General features: G+C 65.1%; 2 protein-coding genes across 11 annotated transcripts; both read right to left on the minus strand.

Moving 5' to 3' along the window:
* Positions 1-510: 510 nt before the first annotated feature.
* On the minus strand, positions 511-3,357 carry MMP23B (matrix metallopeptidase 23B). Of its 3 annotated transcripts, none has more exons than XM_046662549.1 (8): positions 2,651-3,357; positions 2,182-2,321; positions 1,973-2,112; positions 1,739-1,906; positions 1,198-1,362; positions 1,014-1,124; positions 808-934; positions 511-726 (listed from the first exon to the last, which is right to left on the minus strand). In XM_046662549.1, the coding sequence occupies exons 1-8, from the start codon at positions 2,807-2,809 to the stop codon at positions 552-554; spliced, it is 1,185 nt and encodes a 394-aa protein (XP_046518505.1). In that variant the 5' UTR covers positions 2,810-3,357; the 3' UTR covers positions 511-551. The 3 variants fall into 3 exon arrangements, with proteins under 3 accessions (XP_046518505.1, XP_046518504.1, XP_046518506.1); XM_046662548.1 differs by having other exon boundaries at positions 2,182-2,372; positions 2,651-3,356; XM_046662550.1 differs by lacking the exon at positions 1,198-1,362 and having other exon boundaries at positions 2,182-2,372.
* A 1,147-nt stretch (positions 3,358-4,504) lies between these two features.
* MIB2 (MIB E3 ubiquitin protein ligase 2) lies at positions 4,505-17,237 on the minus strand. Of its 8 annotated transcripts, none has more exons than XM_046663067.1 (21): positions 17,107-17,237; positions 15,961-16,116; positions 11,783-11,901; positions 11,289-11,558; positions 11,049-11,220; positions 9,812-9,918; positions 9,520-9,714; positions 9,221-9,363; positions 9,009-9,116; positions 7,823-7,927; positions 7,576-7,738; positions 7,364-7,497; positions 7,120-7,268; positions 6,877-7,033; positions 6,624-6,784; positions 6,394-6,520; positions 6,068-6,301; positions 5,419-5,597; positions 5,154-5,341; positions 5,013-5,078; positions 4,507-4,858 (listed from the first exon to the last, which is right to left on the minus strand). In XM_046663067.1, the coding sequence occupies exons 4-21, from the start codon at positions 11,533-11,535 to the stop codon at positions 4,620-4,622; spliced, it is 2,874 nt and encodes a 957-aa protein (XP_046519023.1). In that variant the 5' UTR covers positions 11,536-11,558; positions 11,783-11,901; positions 15,961-16,116; positions 17,107-17,237; the 3' UTR covers positions 4,507-4,619. The 8 variants fall into 8 exon arrangements, with proteins under 8 accessions (XP_046519030.1, XP_046519029.1, XP_046519023.1 ...); XM_046663068.1 differs by lacking the exon at positions 11,783-11,901 and adding an exon at positions 15,630-15,743; XM_046663070.1 differs by lacking the exon at positions 11,783-11,901 and having other exon boundaries at positions 9,009-9,104.
* Positions 17,238-19,645: the final 2,408 nt, after the last annotated feature.

A 19,645-nucleotide genomic window follows, 5' to 3' on the forward strand; every position in this document is an offset into this window, starting at 1 on the left:
ACTCAGGCAGAAGGGTGCTTGCCACCGTCCAGGGCCTCCACGTCCACCAAGTTAGTCCCTTCTGGCACCACCAGCCCCATCCACCTGATGCCAAGGTGTTCACCCCGGCCTTTACCTGCCCCAACCCCGTCCTGCTGCCATCATGGATGCCTTGAGGGCACAGCAACCCCACCCTCCCCGCCTGCCCTTCCTGCCTCCCCATCCCTGAGCAAACGCAGGACGGATCCAGGGACCTCAGGCTCTCCCAGCTCAGCCTGCTTCCCTGGGTGGTGCTGCTGGCACTTGGGCCTCAGTTTACCCCGCTCTTCCAGGACTACCTGGAAAAGCCCTTCATGGCTTGTCTCTCTAGTCTGCATCCTCACCCCCAAGGGACTCTGGGGGGAAGTTGGGGTGCCCTGGCCCCAGGCTCCCCACATCCAGCTGGACACCAGCTGGGTGGCCTCACCCCGCGGGGCTGGAGAGACTCCCGCCCGCCCTCCCAAGAAAGGGCGCAGAGACTTGAAGGAGAAAGTGCTTTATCAGCGTCCTCGGCCCATGGGCAGGGCAGACGGTCAGCTCCGCACGCGGACTCGCCAGGAGTAGGTGCTGAGCACACGCTGCCGCCGGCGCACCACACATGTGTACGTGCCCTCGTTGATGGCGTTGGCGATGATGCTCAGGTGCGCCTCGCCCAGCGCCAGGTAGCCGGGGTAGGAGAACTCCAGGGGCTCCTGGTCCTTGTACCAGCTGCGGGGAGGGCAGGAGGGCTGGGCAGGGGCCCAAGACCCACTGCCCACCCTCAGGGTGTCGCGGGGCAGGGTCACTCACTACACTTTGCCTTTCTTGTGGAGTATCTTCTGGCCGCAGCGGAAGGTCACGTTCCTGCCCTCAGGCACCAGCCTGGTTTTGGTCCTGGGAGGCGGCGCAGTGGCGGCCACCGTGGGGAAAGGGAACTCTGCTCCGGGGTAGGGGAGGACCTGTCAGTGCCCTGCCCTGCCCCAGACCCCAGCCAGGACTCGGGGACCCAGGCTCACCGTAGCAGAAGTCACAACTGCTGGGGCAGAGCCTCTTCATGAGCCTCCGGCGGGCGTCGCAGAAGCCCCGCCGCGCCCAGGACGCACACACGAACAGCCGGTCCAAGCAGCCTGCGGGAGGGCAGCCTGGCCTCAAGGCCCGCCCAGCACGCCCGCCGCCCACCTGCCCGCTGTGGGCACTCACCGTAGAGCCGGTGCAGCCCCCACAGCTCGTCCTGCGACAGCGCCTTCCAGCCGCGCAGCGTGGCATTGAGGTGCATGAGCGCACGGCCGTGCTGGGAGTGCATCAGGCCCAGTGCGTGGCCAATCTCGTGGGCCGCCACGTGCACCAGGTCCGTGAGCCATACGCCTGCAGGCCCCGCTGGTCAGCTCCTCTGACACGGCCAAGCCCTCCGCCCTCCGCCCTGCGCCCTGGCTCCGGCGGCCCACACATCTGCTGCGTGCAGCAGCGGAGCCTCCCTCGGCCCGGCCATGGGAAGATAAGAATGTTCCAGGCTGGCCGAGGCGGTGAGCTCGGCCCCCAGGAATGCAGCTGCGGCTCTGCGCTAGCGGTGTGGGGGTGGGGGGGGGGCCTCAGGGCCCCTGGCACCCAGGCCCATGAGCTCCTCACAGCCTCCCCCTCCCCGCCTGCTTGACCCCAGATCGCAGCCACGGCCATCCCCAAAGCCCGCCCGCTGCGCCCACCGTGGCGCGGAGGCCCCACAGGAGGCCATGCCGGCCGTCACCTTTCTTCCAACTGTAGCGTGTGGGGCCCAGGACCCAGTACTCGCTGTCGTCAAAGTGGATGCCGCCGTGTGGGGGGAAGAAGGCATGGGCCAGCTCTCCCGTGGGGCCGTCGAAGCAGTGGTGCATCGCCGAGACCAGGCAGTCGGTGTGGTTGATGGGGTAGAAACCTGGGGGAGCACAGGGCTGAGAGGGGGCCGGGGGCCGGGCGGGGCGGGGGTGGGACGGGCGCCCACCTATGCGGAGGTCACTCGGCTGCTCGGGGGCCACTTCTCGGAAGCTGAAGGGGGACACGTCACTCCACATGCGGAAGGCGGCGGCCAGGCCGCGCCGGGTCTCGCTGGGGCTCAGCAGGTTCCGCGGGAAGGAGAGGATCCTGGGGTGGGGGTCAACATCAGGGTTGGTGGCCGGGCTGCACCGCGCTCCCCCCAGGGCGGGGTCGCACCTGTAGGTGAGGTTGAAGTGGTCCCAACGCAGCCTGGCCGGGGTCAAAGTGTAGCGGCGTCTGCGGGGCGGCTGGGGGGGCAGCGCGCCGGGGCCCGGGGTGGCGAGGACCCCCGCGGGGTGGTGCGCGCCGACATCACCCTTCGAGGGAAGCAAGTCCTCGTAGGGAGGCAGCAGGGACTGTCCCCAAGTCTGAAACGCGAGGAAAAGTGACTAGAAGGAAGTGGGGTGCGGGGCGCAGGTCTGGGGAGCGCTGACTTTCCCTGTTTTTGTCTTTCAGCGTTTTCTGCTTTTCTACCCCGAGCGAGCGTTACTTCTACAGCCAGAAAGAAAAATGCGCCTCCTAAAAGCAGGCCAGGTCGGAGGGGGCGGAGCTGGAGGCCAGACGCCGTCCCCCCCCCGCCGGCGGACAGGCGCTCGCGGACCCTCGGGCCGGGCGCAGAGCCGGCCGGCCCCCTCGCCGCTCTCACCTGCGCTGCGCTCGCGGCGGGCCTGGCCGCCGGGGCCCCCAGCCGGGCCAGCAGCACGAGGGCGGGCAGGAGGCACAGGGCGCCCAGCACGGCCCCGAGCCGCCGGGCCTGGTCGCGGGCACCCGACGCCGCCGAGGGGACGCAGGCCCCGCGGCCCATGGCGCCTGCGGACTGGCTGTCGGGGCTCCGGGCCGCGTGGGGCTGCGCGCGGGACCGGCGGAGCCGCGGAGGAGCCGGGCGGGGAGGCGCCGGGCGGCTCGGGTTACAGCCCCGTGGGGGGGCCGGCAGGCTGGGGGGCGCGGCCGCCCCTGAAGGGAACCAGCTGGCCGCCCGCTGTGGGAGCACCCCGCCGCCCGCAGCTGGCCGAGGGGACCCAGGGCCTGTGGGTCGGTGGCAGGGGCCTGGGCAGGGCCTGCTGGGCGGGGTCACTTGGGCGGGGAGGGGGCAAGGAGGGCCCGGCCGACAGGACAGGGAAGGGACAGGCTGAGGCAAGGGTGGTCAGTCGGGGCCCCTAAACTGGCTGTGGGCTGAATGACCCGGCGGCTCTTTCCCCACATGGAATCCCCCCAAACTCCTGGACACCGAAGGAGACCCGGGAGTGGAGCCTCCATCCTGGCCGGCTCAGGACTTGTCACCCCGCCGGCGCTGGCCTGACAGGGTCCCCGCGAGCGGGGAGGGGACGCGGCGGGAGGGGACGTGGCAAGTGAGTACCGGCTGCGGGGAGGGAGGAGAGAGGCGGGGTAGGCGGCGTGGGGAGGGCGCCCCAGAGGGGCAAGGCTTCGGAGCCAGGAGGGAGGGGGCCCGCAGGGGTCCCGCCGAGAGCGGGCGCGGCCAACGAGGGGCTCCGTGGGGGTCGTGGGGAAAGCGCAGGAGATGCGGGGCGGGGGTGTGGGGAGCGGGGAGCGGAGCCCGAGGTCTGGAACGGGCGGGCTGGGGGAGGGGAACGGAAGGCTCGACGGGACGGCCCTCGGGCTGTGCTGGGCGTGGAGCCGGGCCAGGAGGGATGTTGGCGAGCGCGCCTCTGGGCGGGGGGACGGGGATCCGGGGGCAGGAGGGCGGAGCGGGCTGGGGGACAGGGAGACGGGGGAGGGAGCTGGGGGAGGATCGGGCCGCGGGGCGGAAGGCACTGGGCCAGACGAGGCCGGGGGTCGGGGCCCTCCCCTTTCCCCTCCAGGCCTGAGTGACAGTAGCGCGCCGGGCCGGCGGGGCCAGCGCCAAGTGGCTGGCAGGCAGCCGTGAGGCTCCGGGGGAGCATTTCGGGTGGTTCTTGGAAAGCGCCCGGCCGAGGGCAGCGCCCCCGTCTTCTCGGCTACGTATTTGCGCCAACAAACCGATGTCCCCGCCCGTGCCCTGCACCGCCCCACACTCAGCAGTCCCGAGACCCTGCCGAGGCCCTGGCCTGAAACTGACGCCTCACTCCACTCGCCGCTTAACCAGGACCCCACGACCCCGGGGAGAACCGAGTCTTGCTCTGGTCCCAGCCCGTCTCCACAGCCCGCCCCAGAAGAAAAGAAAAGGGGAGGAGGCGCGGCGGGGTTCGCGAGGAGGCCCCCAGCTGGCGGTGACCCTGGGATTCCGGCCCACCCAGTGCTTCTGGAGGATGTTTCTGCTTCAGAGCTCGGGGTCTGGGCAGGAGTCTGGACCCATGAGTCCAGGGAAGGGCTGGACACGCGGGTCGGGAAGGGGCCGGGCGGGGCATAGGGCCAAAGCGGGCCGGTACTGGAAGAGGGGCCGGTCCGGCCAGCCCTGGGCTGGGGGTAGCGAGGCGAGGGCGGGACCCGGGGTATGGACGGCGCCGAGGCTCGTCTGTCGGTCCTCCTCGGCGGGAGACAAGAGACCCGCCCGGCCCCGCCCCAGGCAGGCACCAGGCGGCAAAGTCCGACAATCTTTTTATAAAACACGGGGTGGGGGGCAGCTTGAGAAGAAGAACGCGGGACGCGGCTCCGGAGCGAGACGGGGCGCGGCCAGGCTACACGAAGATCTGGATGCGGTCGCGGATGGGCTGGCGGCAGATGGGGCAGGCGCTGAGCGCGGCGCCGCAGGGCGCGCACGCGCCGTGGCCGCACTGGAACACGAGGCGGATGTGGCTGTCGATGCAGATAGGGCAGGTGATGCGCTCCTCCATTTGCCGATAGCGGCTCTGCAGCTCCTCCACCAGCTGCCGCGGCGGGCCGGGCGCGGAGGCCGCGCTGGCCACCTCCGTGCCGTCTGCGGGGGGCGATCCGGGTCAGGGGCGGGGATCCTCCGGGCGCGGACGGCGGGGGGCGGAGCGTGAGCGGCGAAAGGGCCCGTGGCCGTGGGGGAACCGCGGGTGGGGCGTGAGCAGCGGGGCGGGGGCGGCGCCGAGGCCCGCCCCACCCACCTGGGCGTAGCTTCTTGCCGATGACCGCCTGGCACCTGATGCACTTCTTCATTCTGCGCGCGCACTCTGCGGGGGAAGCGCGCGGTCGGACGGCGCCGCGCCGACGCGACCCCGACGCCTCCCGCCGCCCCACGCACTCACCCTCGCACACGGTGCGGTGCTGGCACGGCGAGAACAGCACCAGCAGCGCCAGCTCCGAGCACACCAGGCACTCGGCGGCCTCGGGCCCCGACGGCGCGGCCACGTGCAGGTTCGTCACGGTGTTGGGCGTGCTGAGCGCCAGCCTCGGGCCCGGGGCCGCGCCCCCGGGGCCGCCTGCCTGCCGCTCCCTGAAGTCGGAGGCGGAAGCTTGAAAGGGCCCGGGGCCCGCCCCCCGCCCCCCGCGACCCCCCGTCGCGGGGCTCACCGGAAGCGCTGGGCGCAGCCCTGCAGGGCCTTGAGCACGCGACCCTCGACGGCCAGGTCCAGCGGGCTCCGGCCGCGGTGGTTGGAGTAGCTCACATCGGCGCCCTCCAGCGCCAAGAAGCAGGCCATCGCCGCGCCCACCGTCAGCTCCGCGCTGCCCGGCAGGCCTGAGGCCTGTAGCTGTGCGGCAGATGGACGCTGGTGAGGGAGGGCGCCGCAGCCGGCCACGCGGCCGGGTGCTGGCACCGCCCCGGCCTGAGCCCCGCGGCAGAGGCATGGGCACTCCCTCCCTGTCGCAGGCCGCCAGAACGGGAGGTGGGCGGGAACAGCGCCCCTGCCTGGGGCCTCCCAGGAAGGGGCTGAGTTCCCAGACTACCCCGGACCCGGTCGCATCCCCACTGGGCCCCACCCCATTTCCCAGACTGATCAGGAGAGCAGAATCACAGAGACGCTGGCCACGCTGTGGTGACTGAGGTCGCAGAAGATGCCCCCTGCAAACCACAGTCACCCAAGCTGCCCCACCCCCAAGAGGGCCTGGCTCCCTGGGCCCTCACCAAAGGTGGAGGCCGACGTTTGCTCAGGCTCTGCCCTGAGCTGACAGCTAGACACCACAGCCCACCTCTCCAGCACCCAGAGCCACACGTCCTCACCCTGGACAGCAGCTGTAAGGGCCCCGGGTCCCCCCCGGCCCCATCAGCTGCTAAGGGCAGCAATTGATGACGTTGCAGTGCCAAGTGCAGGGCTGTGTCCCCCTCCTCGTCCTCGGCATTGACGCTGCAGCCAGCGTCCACCAGCAGCGGCACCAGCCCCACGTGGGCCTGCTGCACGGCCAGGTGCAGTGCAGACTGGAGCTTACGGTTTCGAACATTCACATCACAGCGGCCCTGGGAGTGGGGGTGGGCACAGGCTCAGCCCAGGGACGCCTGGTGGGCCCTGACTCCCCATCCCAGGGCTGGCCTGGGCCCTGCGTGTGCACCTCTCGGATGAGAATCTGGGCCACCTCCCGGTGGTTGTTGAGGGCAGCCAGGTGCAATGCTGTAAAACCATCCTCCTTTTTGGCATCTACCAGCTGCCGTGCCCGTGCCAGAATCCTCCTGACGGCTCTGTTGGGGCAGGGAGATGTGCCTGGGGTCATGGGCATCCCCGGAGTGGCCCAGCAGGGTGGCAGGAGCCTGCCCACTGGCCACGTGCCCACCCCAAACTCACAGCGTGTGGCCCTTGAGAGACGCATGGTGCAGCAGGGTGAAGCCCTGGCTGTTGGTGGCAGTGACATCGATGGCTGGCACCTCGGTGAGGATCTCCACAATGCCGCTGGCACCAGCACCCACTGAGATGGCACAGTGCAAGGGCGTGTCAGCATGGGCATCCTGCCAGTGGTGGAGCAATGGTCACTTGATGGGAAGGTCACTGCCACTGTCTCCTTGACCCCAGGGATAGGGCCAGGGGACCCAGCACTCACAGGCAGGTTGACGTCACAGCCGTGCTCACACAGGACCCTCACCACCTCCAGGAAGCCCCTCTGCACGGCCACATGCAGTGCTGCGCTCCGGGTGCCATTAAGAGCGTTGGCCCCGCACCCTGAGCTCAGGAGCACCCGGGCAGCCTCGGGCTGGTTCCTGACAGAAGAGGAAGCAGGAGGGTTGCTGTGCCCACTGGCTGGACCTGCAGGCCCAGCTCCCGCCATGCCCTGCCCGGGCCTCACCCCAGGGCTGCATAGTGCAGCGCCGTGTTGCCCTCGTCATCAGGCAGGTCCACGTCCGCCCGTGCCTTCAGCAGCAGCCGCAGCAGCTCCACCTGACCTAGGTAGGCCGCCACCAGCAGGGCAGTCCTGCCCTGGTTCTTGGTGTCCACCTGCCAGGAGAACCAGCAGGTCAGTCGCCGGCCCTCTGGCCTCTCCCTGGGGCTGGCCAGGCGTGGGGAGTTGGGATGGTATCACAGGAGCTCGCCTGCTCTGGGTGCCTCCGAAGCAGGTCCAGAGACCGGGCCATGTTGCCCAGGGCCACCTCCACGACCAGCCTCCCTGGGTGCTCTGGGTCACTTTTCTGGGCTCGAAGCTTGTCCAGTGCAACACTCAGGGAGCCTGGGGGGCAGGGCTAAGGTGAAGTGGTGGTCGGGAGCAGCCCACCTCCCACTGGCCGCCTGAGCTGGGTGCCCGCACTTTTGTTCTCCCTGGCACGCTCAGCCACGTCCAGGTTGGCATCCTCCTCAGGCCGGTAGGCCAGCAGACAGGAGGGGCTGAAGGTCCACAGCTGACCACCGACTGCCACACGCAGGTTCCCATCTCCGAAAACCTTCACCACTTTTCCAACGCGGCCCAGGGCCTGCGTGAGGAGAGGCTGGGGTCACAGACAGGTCTCCCAGGGATGTGAGGGAAGTGGGCATGGAGGTAGGGGTGGGGGACTCACAGGGGCCATGTCATCTGTCCACTCCCCGTGCCCAGCCTGCAGCCGCTTCACTGTGTCGAGGTCGTCGATGACCCGCACCACATCGCCCACCCAGAAGGAGTTGTGCTGAGTAACAGAGCGGCTTGTGAGAAGGGCCCCCAGGCAGGTGTGGCTGCCCAGGGTTGTGGAGCAGGAGGGCCCCTATCGAGCTCCACAGCACAGGCAGGCCTGAACTCGACCCCAGCCTCTGCCAGAAAGCACAACCAGAGGGTCTGCCTGGATGAGGGCCCAAGTGACCAGGGCAGCCCCAGGTGGCCCAGCCCCAGAGCCGGGTAGGTGACAGCTGGAGAGGCAGCCGGGCAGCGGCATCCAGACCAGACAAAAGCCAGCTCTTGGGTGGTGTGAAGACCAAGGCAGGCCTGTCCTGGCATACTGAGCAGGGAGCTGCCAGCACAGCCAAGGCCAGACAGGAACGGTAGGGGATGGGACCCCAGGACCAGGGGGTGGGGCCAGAACAGAAAGGGAGCAGGTATCAGGGGCCACTCCTTCCCCGCTCCCAAACCTTTCTGAAAGGCAACACCTGTGCCCTCACCTGCACAAGACTCACCCTACAAACCACCTGACTTGAGACTCACCACGCCCTCTCCTCGAAGGCCCCCAGGTGTCCTGGACTCCAGCTCCAGAGCTGAGCACGGGCACATCCTCCCCCCCACTACCCCCATCTGTGCACGCCCACCGCCGCCTCCATCCCCCTTCCAAGCATTCCTGCCTCCCAAACAGCTCTCAGCGCGCCCACCCCGTGCTTACTGCCCTGGGCCAAGTGCCCACCCTCAGTCCTCACTGCCCTGGGCCAAGTGCCCACCCCATCCTGACAGGCCTTCCCGCCCCCTCTCACCACACCCACAGGGAGAACTTTAGAAAGCCCAACCCTGTCATCTCCTGCCTATAATGCTGCGGGGGCTTCCTTCAGCTCTCAGGATAAATGCTAGGGCCTGGCCTGCGTGCCCTAGTCTCCTAGGCTCCTGGTGCCTCGCCCTCTGTCCCTTCATGCCTGGATCCCCTCTCTGTGGAATTAATCCCCTCTGGACCCCACCAGGCCCTTCCCTCTTCATTCAGGGCTGGTGGAGGGCACACTCGGGGCTGAGGAGGTACACGCAGCAGGGGTGCAGAAGCGAGCAGACGGGGCTCAGCCCAGCCCCCCATGCACCTTGGTGAGAGCCCCAGGATGGAAGGTCCAGCGGGTCTCATGGCTGAACTGGACACGCACGTCCCCACAGTCCGTGATGCGGTGCACGGTGCCCGTCTGTCCGATAAACTGTGGCAGGTCATGGAGGCTGTGGCTGGGTGGAGCAGGAGGGCTAGGGGTCCAGAGGATGTGGGAGGGGAGGCACAGGGGGCTCAGCAGGTGGGGCGGCTCACCTCCGCCATCCTGGGGTTCCACCCGCCGTGGCCTTCCTGCATCTCCCTCAGGATGTCTGGGTCCAGCAGACACTTAACCTTGTCCCCGTGCTGGAAGGGCTGGCCGTCCACACTCACCCTGCGCTGCAGCTCTGCTGGCTTGCCTGGGGGTAGGCAGCAGGTCCTGCTCAGGCAGGGTCCTTCCCTCCTCCCCCCGCCCCTCCCCTCCTCGGTGACTTCACAGGCCAGCCCAGGCCCAGCGCTGCCCAAGACTCAGCCAAGGCAGGCGGGCAGCTGTGGTGTCAAGGGCCAGTCCATACCGAGCCTTGGGAGGTGCTCCTTGTAGTAGAAGCCGCCGGCCGCCTCGCCCACACACTTGAGGTCCACTTTGCCCTTGTGGCCCACGCGGTACACATTGGTGGTGCCATCGGCCCACGTCACACTGGCCACACTCCGGCCCGTCTCCACATCCCAGCCACGGATGTCCACCACTCGGCCTGGCTTCCCTTCCCCTCCTGGGGAGACAGCAGCCCCCTGGCAGGCTAAGCCAGTGCCACCAGGCCACGCCATGGCAGAAGCCAGCTCCACTTTCCCAGCCGGGCCCCCACTCACCGTCCTGTGAGCCCCACTCCCAGTCGGGGCCCCGTACCACCTTTGCCCCCTGGAAGATGCCCCTCAACGGGATCCTTGGGAGGCCCTGGCGGGGACTCAGCATTACCCTGCAAAAGAGTGAGTGGGTCTCGCGCCATGTGGGACAGTGGTGCGATGGCACAGGCCCCGTGCTCTGCCCAGCCTTGCTCCTTCCCCTTGCCCACTCCCCCACTCCTGCTCCCACTCACACCTGGCTGTGGTCTGCCGGACAGGGTCCCAGCTCCCAACCTGGGACAGCTGGCCCAGCAGGTCAGTGTCCTCCACACTCTGGGCCTGAGTCTGCTGACTGCATCCCTCCAGGGGACCTTCTCTGATGCCAGGCTGGGCAGGTCCCCCGGGCCTCCCCCCACACAGCACAGCCTGTGTATGCGGTCACTCCACATCTGCTGCCTCCCAGTGAGCCAGATGCCCACTGTGAGGGCTGTCCCCAGAGCTCGGAGCACAGCCAGGCCCAGGGGATGGCTCAGCATGTGGGAAAGAGAGGAATAAGGAAAACAGGCTCGGCCAGAGGTGCCCAGACAGCTGACCTCCCCACCACTCTGGCCAGTGGCCAGCTGGGAGGTAAAGCATGAGCCTCCCTCCACATATGTGGGGAGTGTCAAGGAGACATCGGCGACAGCACAGGAGATGGGGGAGGTCCTCTGGGTGCCCACCCCAGCCCAGCAGGCTCCTGATCTCCTCTGACTACAGCAAAGGAGCCTCTCAGCCAGGCCAACAGCACCTCCCCAGCTGTGCCTGGGGGATGGCATGCAGCGTGCGTGGGCTGCCCACTGCCAGGCCCGGTGCTTCCACAGGGGATGCTGGAAGCATGGCCACACAGGCCACCCTCAGTGACCAGGCCATGGCTGCACTGGGGATCCACACCTGGCTCTAGAGGTGGTCCCGAGAGAGGAGACCAACCTCTGCAGACCTGCTCAGTGGACATGACTGCCTTCTGCTGGGAGTAGGGGCTGGTGTCAATGCCCAGAGCCCTCAAATGACCAGGACCCTGGTCTTGGGAAGGACTTGACCTGTACCCTGGGGAGTGGTTAGCCGGAGGCAGCTCCAGTTCTCTGGGGCCAAGTCCTGGTCGGGTGTCAGAGGTGCTTGTCATGAGGCCCTGGATGTTACCAGGTAGGACCCAGTGCTGCCAGGGCCCCACTGTCCACACCCACGCCTTGCCGCCAGCAGAGGGCTGCAGGGGTGGTGCCGAACTCACGGTCGCGAGTGGGCCGTCTCGTAGCGCTCGAAGGCATGGGCCAGGTCGTGCTTGCTGTGCATGTAGCACTGCGTGCAGAGGTCGTAATCGAAGCAGACACGGCACTTCCAGCGCATGCCCCGCAGCCCGTGCTTCTTGCAGCAGTCACAGATGATGTTGGGGTGGCGGACGCCTGGGGGTGGGGCAGGGTCAGGGAGGGTGGGGCGTACCCCCCGCCCCGCCCCCGGGACGGCCGCGCACCGATTTGGGCGTTGTCGTAGAGCAGCAGGTCGTGCGCGCCCTGGTAGCCAGCGCGGTAGTTGGTGCGGGTGCCATGGTCCCACTGCACGACTACCGTGCGGTCGGGGGTTGAGGGGCTGCCGTGGCGGCCGAGCTCCACCACCGTGCCCACGCCGCCCTCGCCGCCATCCTGCTGGCCCCACTTCCAGTCCATGCCGCGCACCACACGCATGCCCACCTGCACTCCCGCCTGGGGGTCTGGCTCCATGGTGGGCGGGACAGCTCCAGGACCTGCGGGCAGAGGGCGCCCTCAGGCCACGTCAAGGAGGCCACACAGGCTCTTGGCGATTCAAGAGGGCTGCCAGGGAGAGAGGGATGGTAACAAGTCCAGGGGAGCTACGCAGGGAGGGGAGGAGAAGTGCGAATGCCCTGGGGCCAGGAGGAGCTGGTGAGCATGCACCCTAGGGACGGAATGAGGCCCACTTGGCCACTGGCCAGCAGCAGTAGAGACCCACCAAGAAGATGGAGGCAGAACCGTCCTGGAGGGAGGGTGGGACCCCTCTTTGGAAAGGCCCCTCCAGCCACTATGAGATGCTAGCCTGGTGTGAGCTGGAGCAGAAGTCGGAGGTCAGTCCTGGTGAGAGGACAGTGGATTGCCAGGGAACCAGAGGGCAAGACCTGGCCAGGGGGTTTGATCAGCAAATGCCCGTGGAGGATCTGCCCGTGCTGGAGATTGGTTCTGGGTAGTTGGCACAGTGGGCTACCAATAGATATTTGTTTAAAAACTAATGGATTTGGGTTGCAGGTGTCAATATAGCAGGCAAGACAATAAAGCTTTCCGAAGGAAACAGCCTTTGTGCAGCCAGTTGATAAGCCAAATGACACTAAGGAAGTGCTGGGGCCGGCCCAGTGGCACAGCGTTAAGTGCGCACGTCTGCTTCCGCGGCCCAGGGTTCGCTGGTTCAGATCCTGGGTGCAGACATGGCACAGCTTGGCACACCATAGGCATCCCACATATAAAGTAGAGGAAGATGGGCATGGATGTGAGCTCAGGGCTAGTCTTCCTCAGCAAAAAGAGGAGGATTGGCAGCAGATGTTAGCTCAAGGCTAATCTTCCTAAAAAAAAAGTCCTGTTCATCAAGACACTGCTCCAAGATGCAAAGGCAGCAGCCCCTGAGGGAACCAATACACTCACCTCGCAAAGGTGAGAGTGTAAAAATGCCTACAGATCCACACTGATGAGGCAGCCAGCCAACAGAAGAGAGACGAAACACTGGAATGGGCCCCAACGACTCACACACACCCCGGGTCTGGTCGCCAAGCCGCTGCTCACGGGTGTGACTACACTCACAGCCCCACAGCTCAGTGGACAGTGCTGTGAGGTCACTCTGGGCCCACTGCTGGGGCCTCCTTTGGAAACTGTGGCCCAGCACTCCAGGTACGTACCAGGTGGAAGTGGCACACGTGCTCACAGCAGCGCCCTCCCCCATGTCCTTAAGGGTGAACTGGGTCATGAAATGTGGTTCATGCCCAAGGGAGCAGGAACCTCCACACTGCAGGCGGCAGCGGTTGAGTGTGAAGTTCAGGGACGGATGTTGGACAAAGGAGCCACACGCCCACTACCTTATTCAATTTATCGGCGGTTCACAGACAGGATAAGTAAATCCAGGGCGCTGGAGGCAGGGAGACAGCGGTGGAGGTGGCCACAGGGGGCTCTGGGGCCCAGGGACGTGCTGTTTCCTAATCTGGGTGCCCGTTACATACGTGCTCACTTTGTAAACCTGTCACTTATGACCTGTGCCTCTCTGGATTATGTGGTTCTTCAATAAGGTATTTTAACGACATGAATGGATTTGAAAAACAAGAGGGAAAGTCAGCAGGACTCGAAGAGGGAGAGGGCTCAGGGACTCCTGGATGTAAGAGAGTGATCACCACTCCATTTTTGGGAGCTGTGCCTGCAGGTGGATCAGGATCTCACACAGCTTGGACCCTGTGGCTGAGGAAGAAGCTGGCCCAGAGCGAGGCTGGAAGCAGGGCTGAGTGTGAACCCGGCAGCCCAGCTCCAGAGCTCCTGGAAGGCTGGGGGAGACCCTCAGGCTGGCTGAGACCCTCAGGCTGGCTGGGGAGCAGCTGAGGCAGGAAGGGTTGCTGCCAGCTCCAGTTAGGGTCCCATGGCACTCTTCAGCTACAGGACACTGAGGCCAGCCCAGGGCTTGACCAGTGACAAGGAAGGAAAACCGCATGTCATGCTCCACCTTGGCCCTGCCCCACCTCCAGCCCGACACAGTATCCCAGGCCAGGCCAGCTCAGGAAATGCCTTGGCCCAGCTGAAGTCGCAAGTGGGCCAAGAGAAGGGGCGGCAGCAGGCTTTCCCTCAACTCGCACTCTGGCCAGCAGTAGGGGCCCCACCCCACGGGTCTACTGATGTCCACCCTCTGCCCAGCCCCACTCCAGGGCAGGGTGGGCATGGAAGGGCACAGCCCTCAGGGGTTCCACACAAACGACCCCCTCAGATTCTCAGGCCAGCCTGGCCTTCTGCAAATCTTCCTCCCTCCTGGGCAGGCCCCCTCCTCCCCCTGTCGAGGACCTCAGTGCTGCCACAGAAACAGGCGAAAGGATAAACCCTCCCAACCCAATGGCTGATTAGGAGCCTTTCCTCAGAGAAACTCCTCACTGCTCATTCATCCAGATGGCCTCACCTCTTGGGCCACACTGTCCTCCTCTACTGTTCCCTCTCAGCTGCCCTCCCCTCTCTGGTTTCTGGACCCTGTTAAGATGGGGCACCAAGGCCTGAGGCCACAGCAGGCTCCAGCACCAAGGGCTTCTTTGTCCCTTTATAAAGCACAGCCAAGCACAGCAAGAATGCCCACATCAAGACTGACCACTTGAGGATGCCATCCCAAAATGCCTGTGACTCTCTGGTCCCAGCAAGCCCCAGACAAGGGGAGGGGTGCTGTGGGCTGCAACCCTGGCAGTCAGGTATGGCAGGCCACCCACTGGTGGTGTCAGCCTCCTGCCTGGTGCCACAGGTGTCAGACTCAGGCAAAGCAGCACAGGCCAAGTCAGCGGCCTCAAGGCCCAGGCCCCAACCCAGCAGGCGGCCTCACCAGGTCCACGCAGCCCGCCTTCCTGCCGGGAGCTCACCAGAACTGGCTGCAGCAGGGGGGTCGTGCTGAGCCACCCCTCACTCCTCCCAGATGCTCCTGTTGAGCTACAGTTAGCTAGAGCAGGCCTCATTCCAAGCAACCACAGACCCAGACAAGTGTGGGCAGACAGGCCCAACGAGAGGTCCCTGCAGCCAAAAGCACACATCTGCAGAGCCCAGAACCCAGCCCCAAACCAGGAGAACGGCCTCAAGGCAGGAAAGGGCCTGAGCCCCAAAAGTCAGGGGTGTGCTTGTTCTATGGCCAGGATGGCAGGCCCTCTGTCCGTTAGCCTAGCCTCTCAGCCTGCCTGGCCAGCCGCCACACCTGCCAGCCTGCTGGCCTATGGCTCCACTGGCCACATGCTGCGGGACCGTCTCCAACTAGACACGAGGGGGGCACCCCAGCAGGAGCACAGCATGGCCTGTGCCCAGCCCGGCCCTCAGGGGAATGGGCAGAGATTGGAGAGAGCGGGGTGGGGGTGCCCAGCAGAGTCTGTGGGAAACCAGGACCAGGACTCAGCCAGTGACAGCTCCACATGGGTAGCAGGGTAGGGTCACCAGGGCAGTCCAACCTGTGACAGGAGAAGCCCCAGACCAGCACCTGTTGTATTCACACCCGATATTTTTAGCACGGCCAGAGAGCTCTCCTCCAGCCCTGGCCAGCAAACTGCCACCCTCCCCAGGGCTGTCCCTCACAGGAGCCCACCAGCCCACGTGGACACAGCTGGCTAGGGCATGCTGAGCCCTAAGCCTCCTCCCACCCCTCACCTCTTGTGCCCAGACCAGCACCCACTGAGGAGGACGGTGGCAAACAGAGGAGCATCCCAATTTGGCAGCACCTGTGGCCTGGGACACCTCCTTGTCACCTCCCCTCCAGCACTCCACCCCCAGGGGTCTTGAGGTCTGACCCTACTTCAGTACCTCCGTCCAGCATGGTGTCACCCTGGCTAGGGCCTGAGCAGGGCCCCCAGCAACGCCTCCCTGCAGCCCCCTCCCACGTCTCTGCCACAGGGACAGGGCGCCTGGCTCCCGGGCCCAGGAGTGCCTCGGCACAGCATCCCGGGGCCCTAGGGAGGTGGGCGGGTTGCTTCCCAGGCCTCTTTGTCACTTCCTTCTACCCACCTCCCTGCCTGGCCTTTGTCACTGCTGTCCCTGGGACCCAGGACACGGCCGAACGTGCTCCATGTAACACCAGGCATCAAGGCTCACTACCTCACCTCAGAAGTTCCCATCAGGGTGCATGGGGAGGAGCTGGCAAGTGGAGAGTGGCCCAGGGTCAGGAGCAGGGCAGCAGTGACGAAATCCAGAGGGGCAAGGGAGGACAGGGACCCCTGTTTCAGTGGGAGATTCACCCAGACAGTTATCTCTTTTTTTGCCTTTGCCCAAGATGCTGTACTCTGCCATCTTCCTCAGGGCTTACAGGCTGTGCCCCCGGCTGGCACCCAAACTCCCTTGGAGAATGTCACCAGGAATGTTTAAAGTGACTCTGAAGCAGTCGAGGCATGAGGACTTGGACGACAGGTGCGCCTTAGCAAAATCGGAACTCACCTTAGAACACACACCAGCCTCCCGTCAGCATCCCAGACATTTAGCTGCTATTTCCTGGGTCACAAATTTGCTCAGCCACCAAGATTTCCTGTTGGAAACTAGCAGCCATTGCCGACACAGAACACAGCAAACCAAACAGGTAGACAGCCAGCAAGTCTGGGGAAAAACGGTTTTTAAAAGGCAGTTTTATGCTTTTAGCATTTACCGTCACAACCAAACAAGTGGACATCTGGCTCTGTTCTGTTGGGTAATAGTTTCTCTTTTCACAAGAAACTGCCAGCTCTTAGAGGGCAGAACTATTTGCAAAACAAACATTGGGATAGTGTAGAAATAAGGTGTTGCCCCCATTTGTGAATATTTTTTTGGAAAGACTTTAAAAAGCCATAAAGATTAAACCACATTTAGCTAGCAAGTTGGCAAACTGCCTTTATTCAGAAGAATGAAGTTGTGTGACTCTGAGGCTGCACCGACATGAGGCTGCCACTCCTCTCCTTGCACCTCCGGCTGTGCTGATGATGCTGTCAGAATCGACACCATGTGTGGCATAATCAATAGGCAAAACGTGGTGAGTCACAGGCTCTCGTTATGTGGCAGCTCTGGCTAAGACAGAGGTGGACATCCCGGGTGCCAGGGGGGTCTGGCCCATTAGGGACTGGGGTGAAGCCCTCTGATCAGCAGCCCAGGAAGCCTGGCTTGGCCCAGCATAAAGATACCTGCTGGGGGAAGGCCCAAAGGAAGCACAGGGCTGTCACCACCTGAATCTTGGCAGCCGGAACGGACGCCCTCAGGCACTCTGCAGACCAGGCCCTTCAGATACTTGTTGCACCTGAGGCAACAGGCCACAGTGCAATCGTGAGAGGAGGGGACCGGCCAGGAAGGGCTGGGTTTGCAGGCTTCCACGCCCAGGCTGCCTTGTCCCCAGCCCCACTGGTGCCCACCAGGAGCCCGTCTGGCACCTTTGCTTATTTCCTCAATTGGTTCTGAACTCAGAAGTGGAGAAGCAGGATTATTTATCTCTCTCACACACACACACACACACACACACGCTCAAAAACATGCAAAACCCCTCTGACGCGGTATCACAGAATCCACAGGGCAAAAGCACCAAATCCAAACCATCGCGCCACAAGCCCGTCCAGAGCTTACCTGTCTGGCCGTCCAGTCGCCCCGCTGCCCGCCTTGAGACTACTGGGCTGCAGCCCAGACGCCCGCAGACTTGGGGACTGGCCTCCAGCCTTGCTAAGCTTCAGCGCCAGCCCTGAGCCATCCAACCCTGTGGCGGCGGGGAGATGCGGGACGCACAGTGAGCAGCTCCGACGGGAGGCGGCGGGCGGGGTCGCCTGCCTGCTCCCCGGGCTGCCGCTGTCTACACGCCCGTTCCCGGGCCCGACACCCAGAGCCGCCAGGGCCGGCCTCCCGCCCCGCAGGCTCCCGGGCTCCGGCGGGCGGCCGCCGCAGTCACTGTCCGCAGCCGCCTGGAGCGCTGCAGACGTCAGGGCCCTGCGCTGCGCCCCAGGCACGAGCGGCCGGCGCACGGGGCAGCGGGGCCGGGCAGGGCCGGGCGGGCCAGGGCACTCCGGCGCCGCCCTCGGGTCCGCCCCACCGCCGTCATCCCACCCCCTTCCGGAGGAGGCCGCCCCGGGACCCGCCGCCACCAGACCCCTCCCCCGGCCTGGGTGCCTCCGCGACCCTCCACTTGCCCGGAAGTTTGCGTCCCGCCCGCTCGGCGCGGGGGCTCCGGGGCCTGCGGAGCGCCGAGTCTGTGAGCCGGCCGGCCCGCGGCTCCTCGGCTGCTCAGCGCGGCTCGCCAGCCAGGCAGCCAGGCAGCCCCGCGCGTCGCGCCCGCGCCCACGGGCCGAGCGGCCCGAAGCCCCCAGCAGCCGGGGCTCCTAGGGCGGCCGCGGCGCCTGCCGGGAGTTGTAGTCCGCAGCCCGACCGGGCGAAGAGCGGCGTCTGGGTCCGAACCACAACTCCCAGGAGGCCCCGCGGCGGTGTGATGCAGGCGGCTGCAGGGGGCGCTGCGGGCGCGAGGGGGAGAGGGAGGGAGAGAGCTCCGCGCCCTGACAGCGCCGGGGGCGCCTCCTGCTTTGCCTCCCGGGAGGGGCTCGGGCTCGGCTCTGCGCCGCAGCGGACGGGGGAGTGTTCGCATCGGACTGCGCGTGATGCACGTCGTCAGAGGCTGCGGCGGCCTGGGCGGGCCTCTCACCACGCCGGGGCCGGGGGGGCGCCGGGCCGAGCAGCGTGCGCCGGGACGAGAGGGCACCCGGCTCGCAGGGACCAGGCTGCCGGGGCGCGGGCGGCAGGCTCTGACAGCGCCCGGACGCCCGGCCACGCCCCCGCTGGGAAGGGCGGGGCCCGCGCCGGAAGTGCGCGGGTGGGCGGGGCCGGAGCGCGTCGCCCCGCCCTCCCTACGTGGCGCCGCTGGGCTCAGAGCAGCGTTCCGTTGCCTTGGAGACGGGGGCCGGCGTCTGTCGGCGGCAGGATGGGCGCGCGGAGGGGAGGCGTCGTGCTGCCAACTCTTTGACTTGATTTGCTTTAAGAGATAAGTAACGCCAGCACGTGGCTTTAAGTCGGCCCCAGGTTTGCCAGTTCAGATCCTGGGTGCGGACATGGCATGGCTTGGCAGGCCATGCTGTGGCAGGCGTCCCACATATAAAGTAGACAAAGACAGGCACAGATGTTAGCTCAGAGCCAGTCTTCCTCAGCAAAAAGAGGAAGATTGGCAGCAGATGTTAGCTCAGGTCTGATCTTCCTCAAAAAAAAGAGAAACTCTCAAGTATTTTTTTTCCTCCCCAAAGCCCCCGTACACAGTTGTATATCTTAGTTTTAAGTCCTTCTATGTGGGACGCTGCCACAGCATGGCTTGATGAGCCATGTGTAGGTCCACACCCAGGATCTGAACTGGCAAACCCTGGGCTGCTGAAGCAGAGTGCACCAACTTAACCACTAAGCCACCAGGCCAGTCCCTGTTTTATCTTTCTGAGTTCATGTTTATTTTTTTCTGATTCCTTTTCATAGATAATGTTCTTTCATAAGTGCAGTTTTTTCTTATTTTCGTTCCATTATACAGTTTTTAAAGCCTTTTTTCCGCTTCCTGCATTGACTCCCTCACGCAGGTTCCTTTTCTCTGCTTGCTTTGGTGTGTCCGCTCCCTGCTGAAAGCTTTCCCGAAATGTCTGCTGAGCCTTCTTTCTGTTCAAATTTAAGAGTCAGATGCTGCAGGAGACAGGATCAAGCTCAGCTGAGAGTGTCAGAAAACCTCCAAGTAAAAGTGGCTTAGAGGCTGGCCCGGTGGCGTAGTGGTTAAGTTCATGAGCTCTGCTTTGGCAGCCTGGGGTTCGTGGGTTCGGGTCCTGGGCCTGGACCTACACACGGCTCATCAAGCTGCACTGTGGCTGCATCCCACATACAAAATAGAGGAAGATCGGCACAGATGTTAGTTCAGCAACAATCTTCCTCACGAAAAAACAAACAAAAAAACAAAGTTACTTAGACAAGACAGAAGATGGTTCCTCTCTTTAGTAGAGGTGGTCCAGGGCTCGTGTTATGGGACCGTAGTCCTCAGGGACCCCGTCTTGTTCTCTGCTGCTCCACCTTCCTCAACAGGGTGCTCGCGTCTCATGGGCCAAGATGGCTGCCCAAGCTTGTGTGCCCACCAGCGGGAAGAAGAGCAAGGAGGGTGAAC

The sequence above is a fragment of the Equus quagga genome, chromosome 5, assembly GCF_021613505.1.
Source record: "Equus quagga isolate Etosha38 chromosome 5, UCLA_HA_Equagga_1.0, whole genome shotgun sequence".
Taxonomy (NCBI): Eukaryota; Metazoa; Chordata; class Mammalia; order Perissodactyla; family Equidae; genus Equus; species Equus quagga.

Excerpts from the sequence above, each read along its gene's own strand:
- MIB2 (XM_046663066.1), bottom strand. The coding sequence starts at position 11,535 with ATGGAGCCAGACCCCCAGGCGGGAGTGCAGGTGGGCATGCGTGTGGTG. Across the intron at positions 9,715-9,811 it reads GGAGTGGGGCTCACAGGACG|GAGGGGAAGGGAAGCCAGGC; the intron begins GTGAGTGGGGGC and ends CTGTCTCCCCAG. Across the intron at positions 4,859-5,012 it reads CGGCAAGAAGCTACGCCCAG|ACGGCACGGAGGTGGCCAGC; the intron begins GTGGGTGGGGCG and ends CGCCCCCCGCAG.
- MMP23B (XM_046662548.1), bottom strand. The coding sequence starts at position 2,809 with ATGGGCCGCGGGGCCTGCGTCCCCTCGGCGGCGTCGGGTGCCCGCGAC. Across the intron at positions 2,373-2,650 it reads CCGCCGCGAGCGCAGCGCAG|ACTTGGGGACAGTCCCTGCT; the intron begins GTGAGAGCGGCG and ends CTCGCGTTTCAG. Across the intron at positions 1,363-1,738 it reads ACGCTACAGTTGGAAGAAAG|GCGTATGGCTCACGGACCTG; the intron begins GTGACGGCCGGC and ends CGGGGCCTGCAG.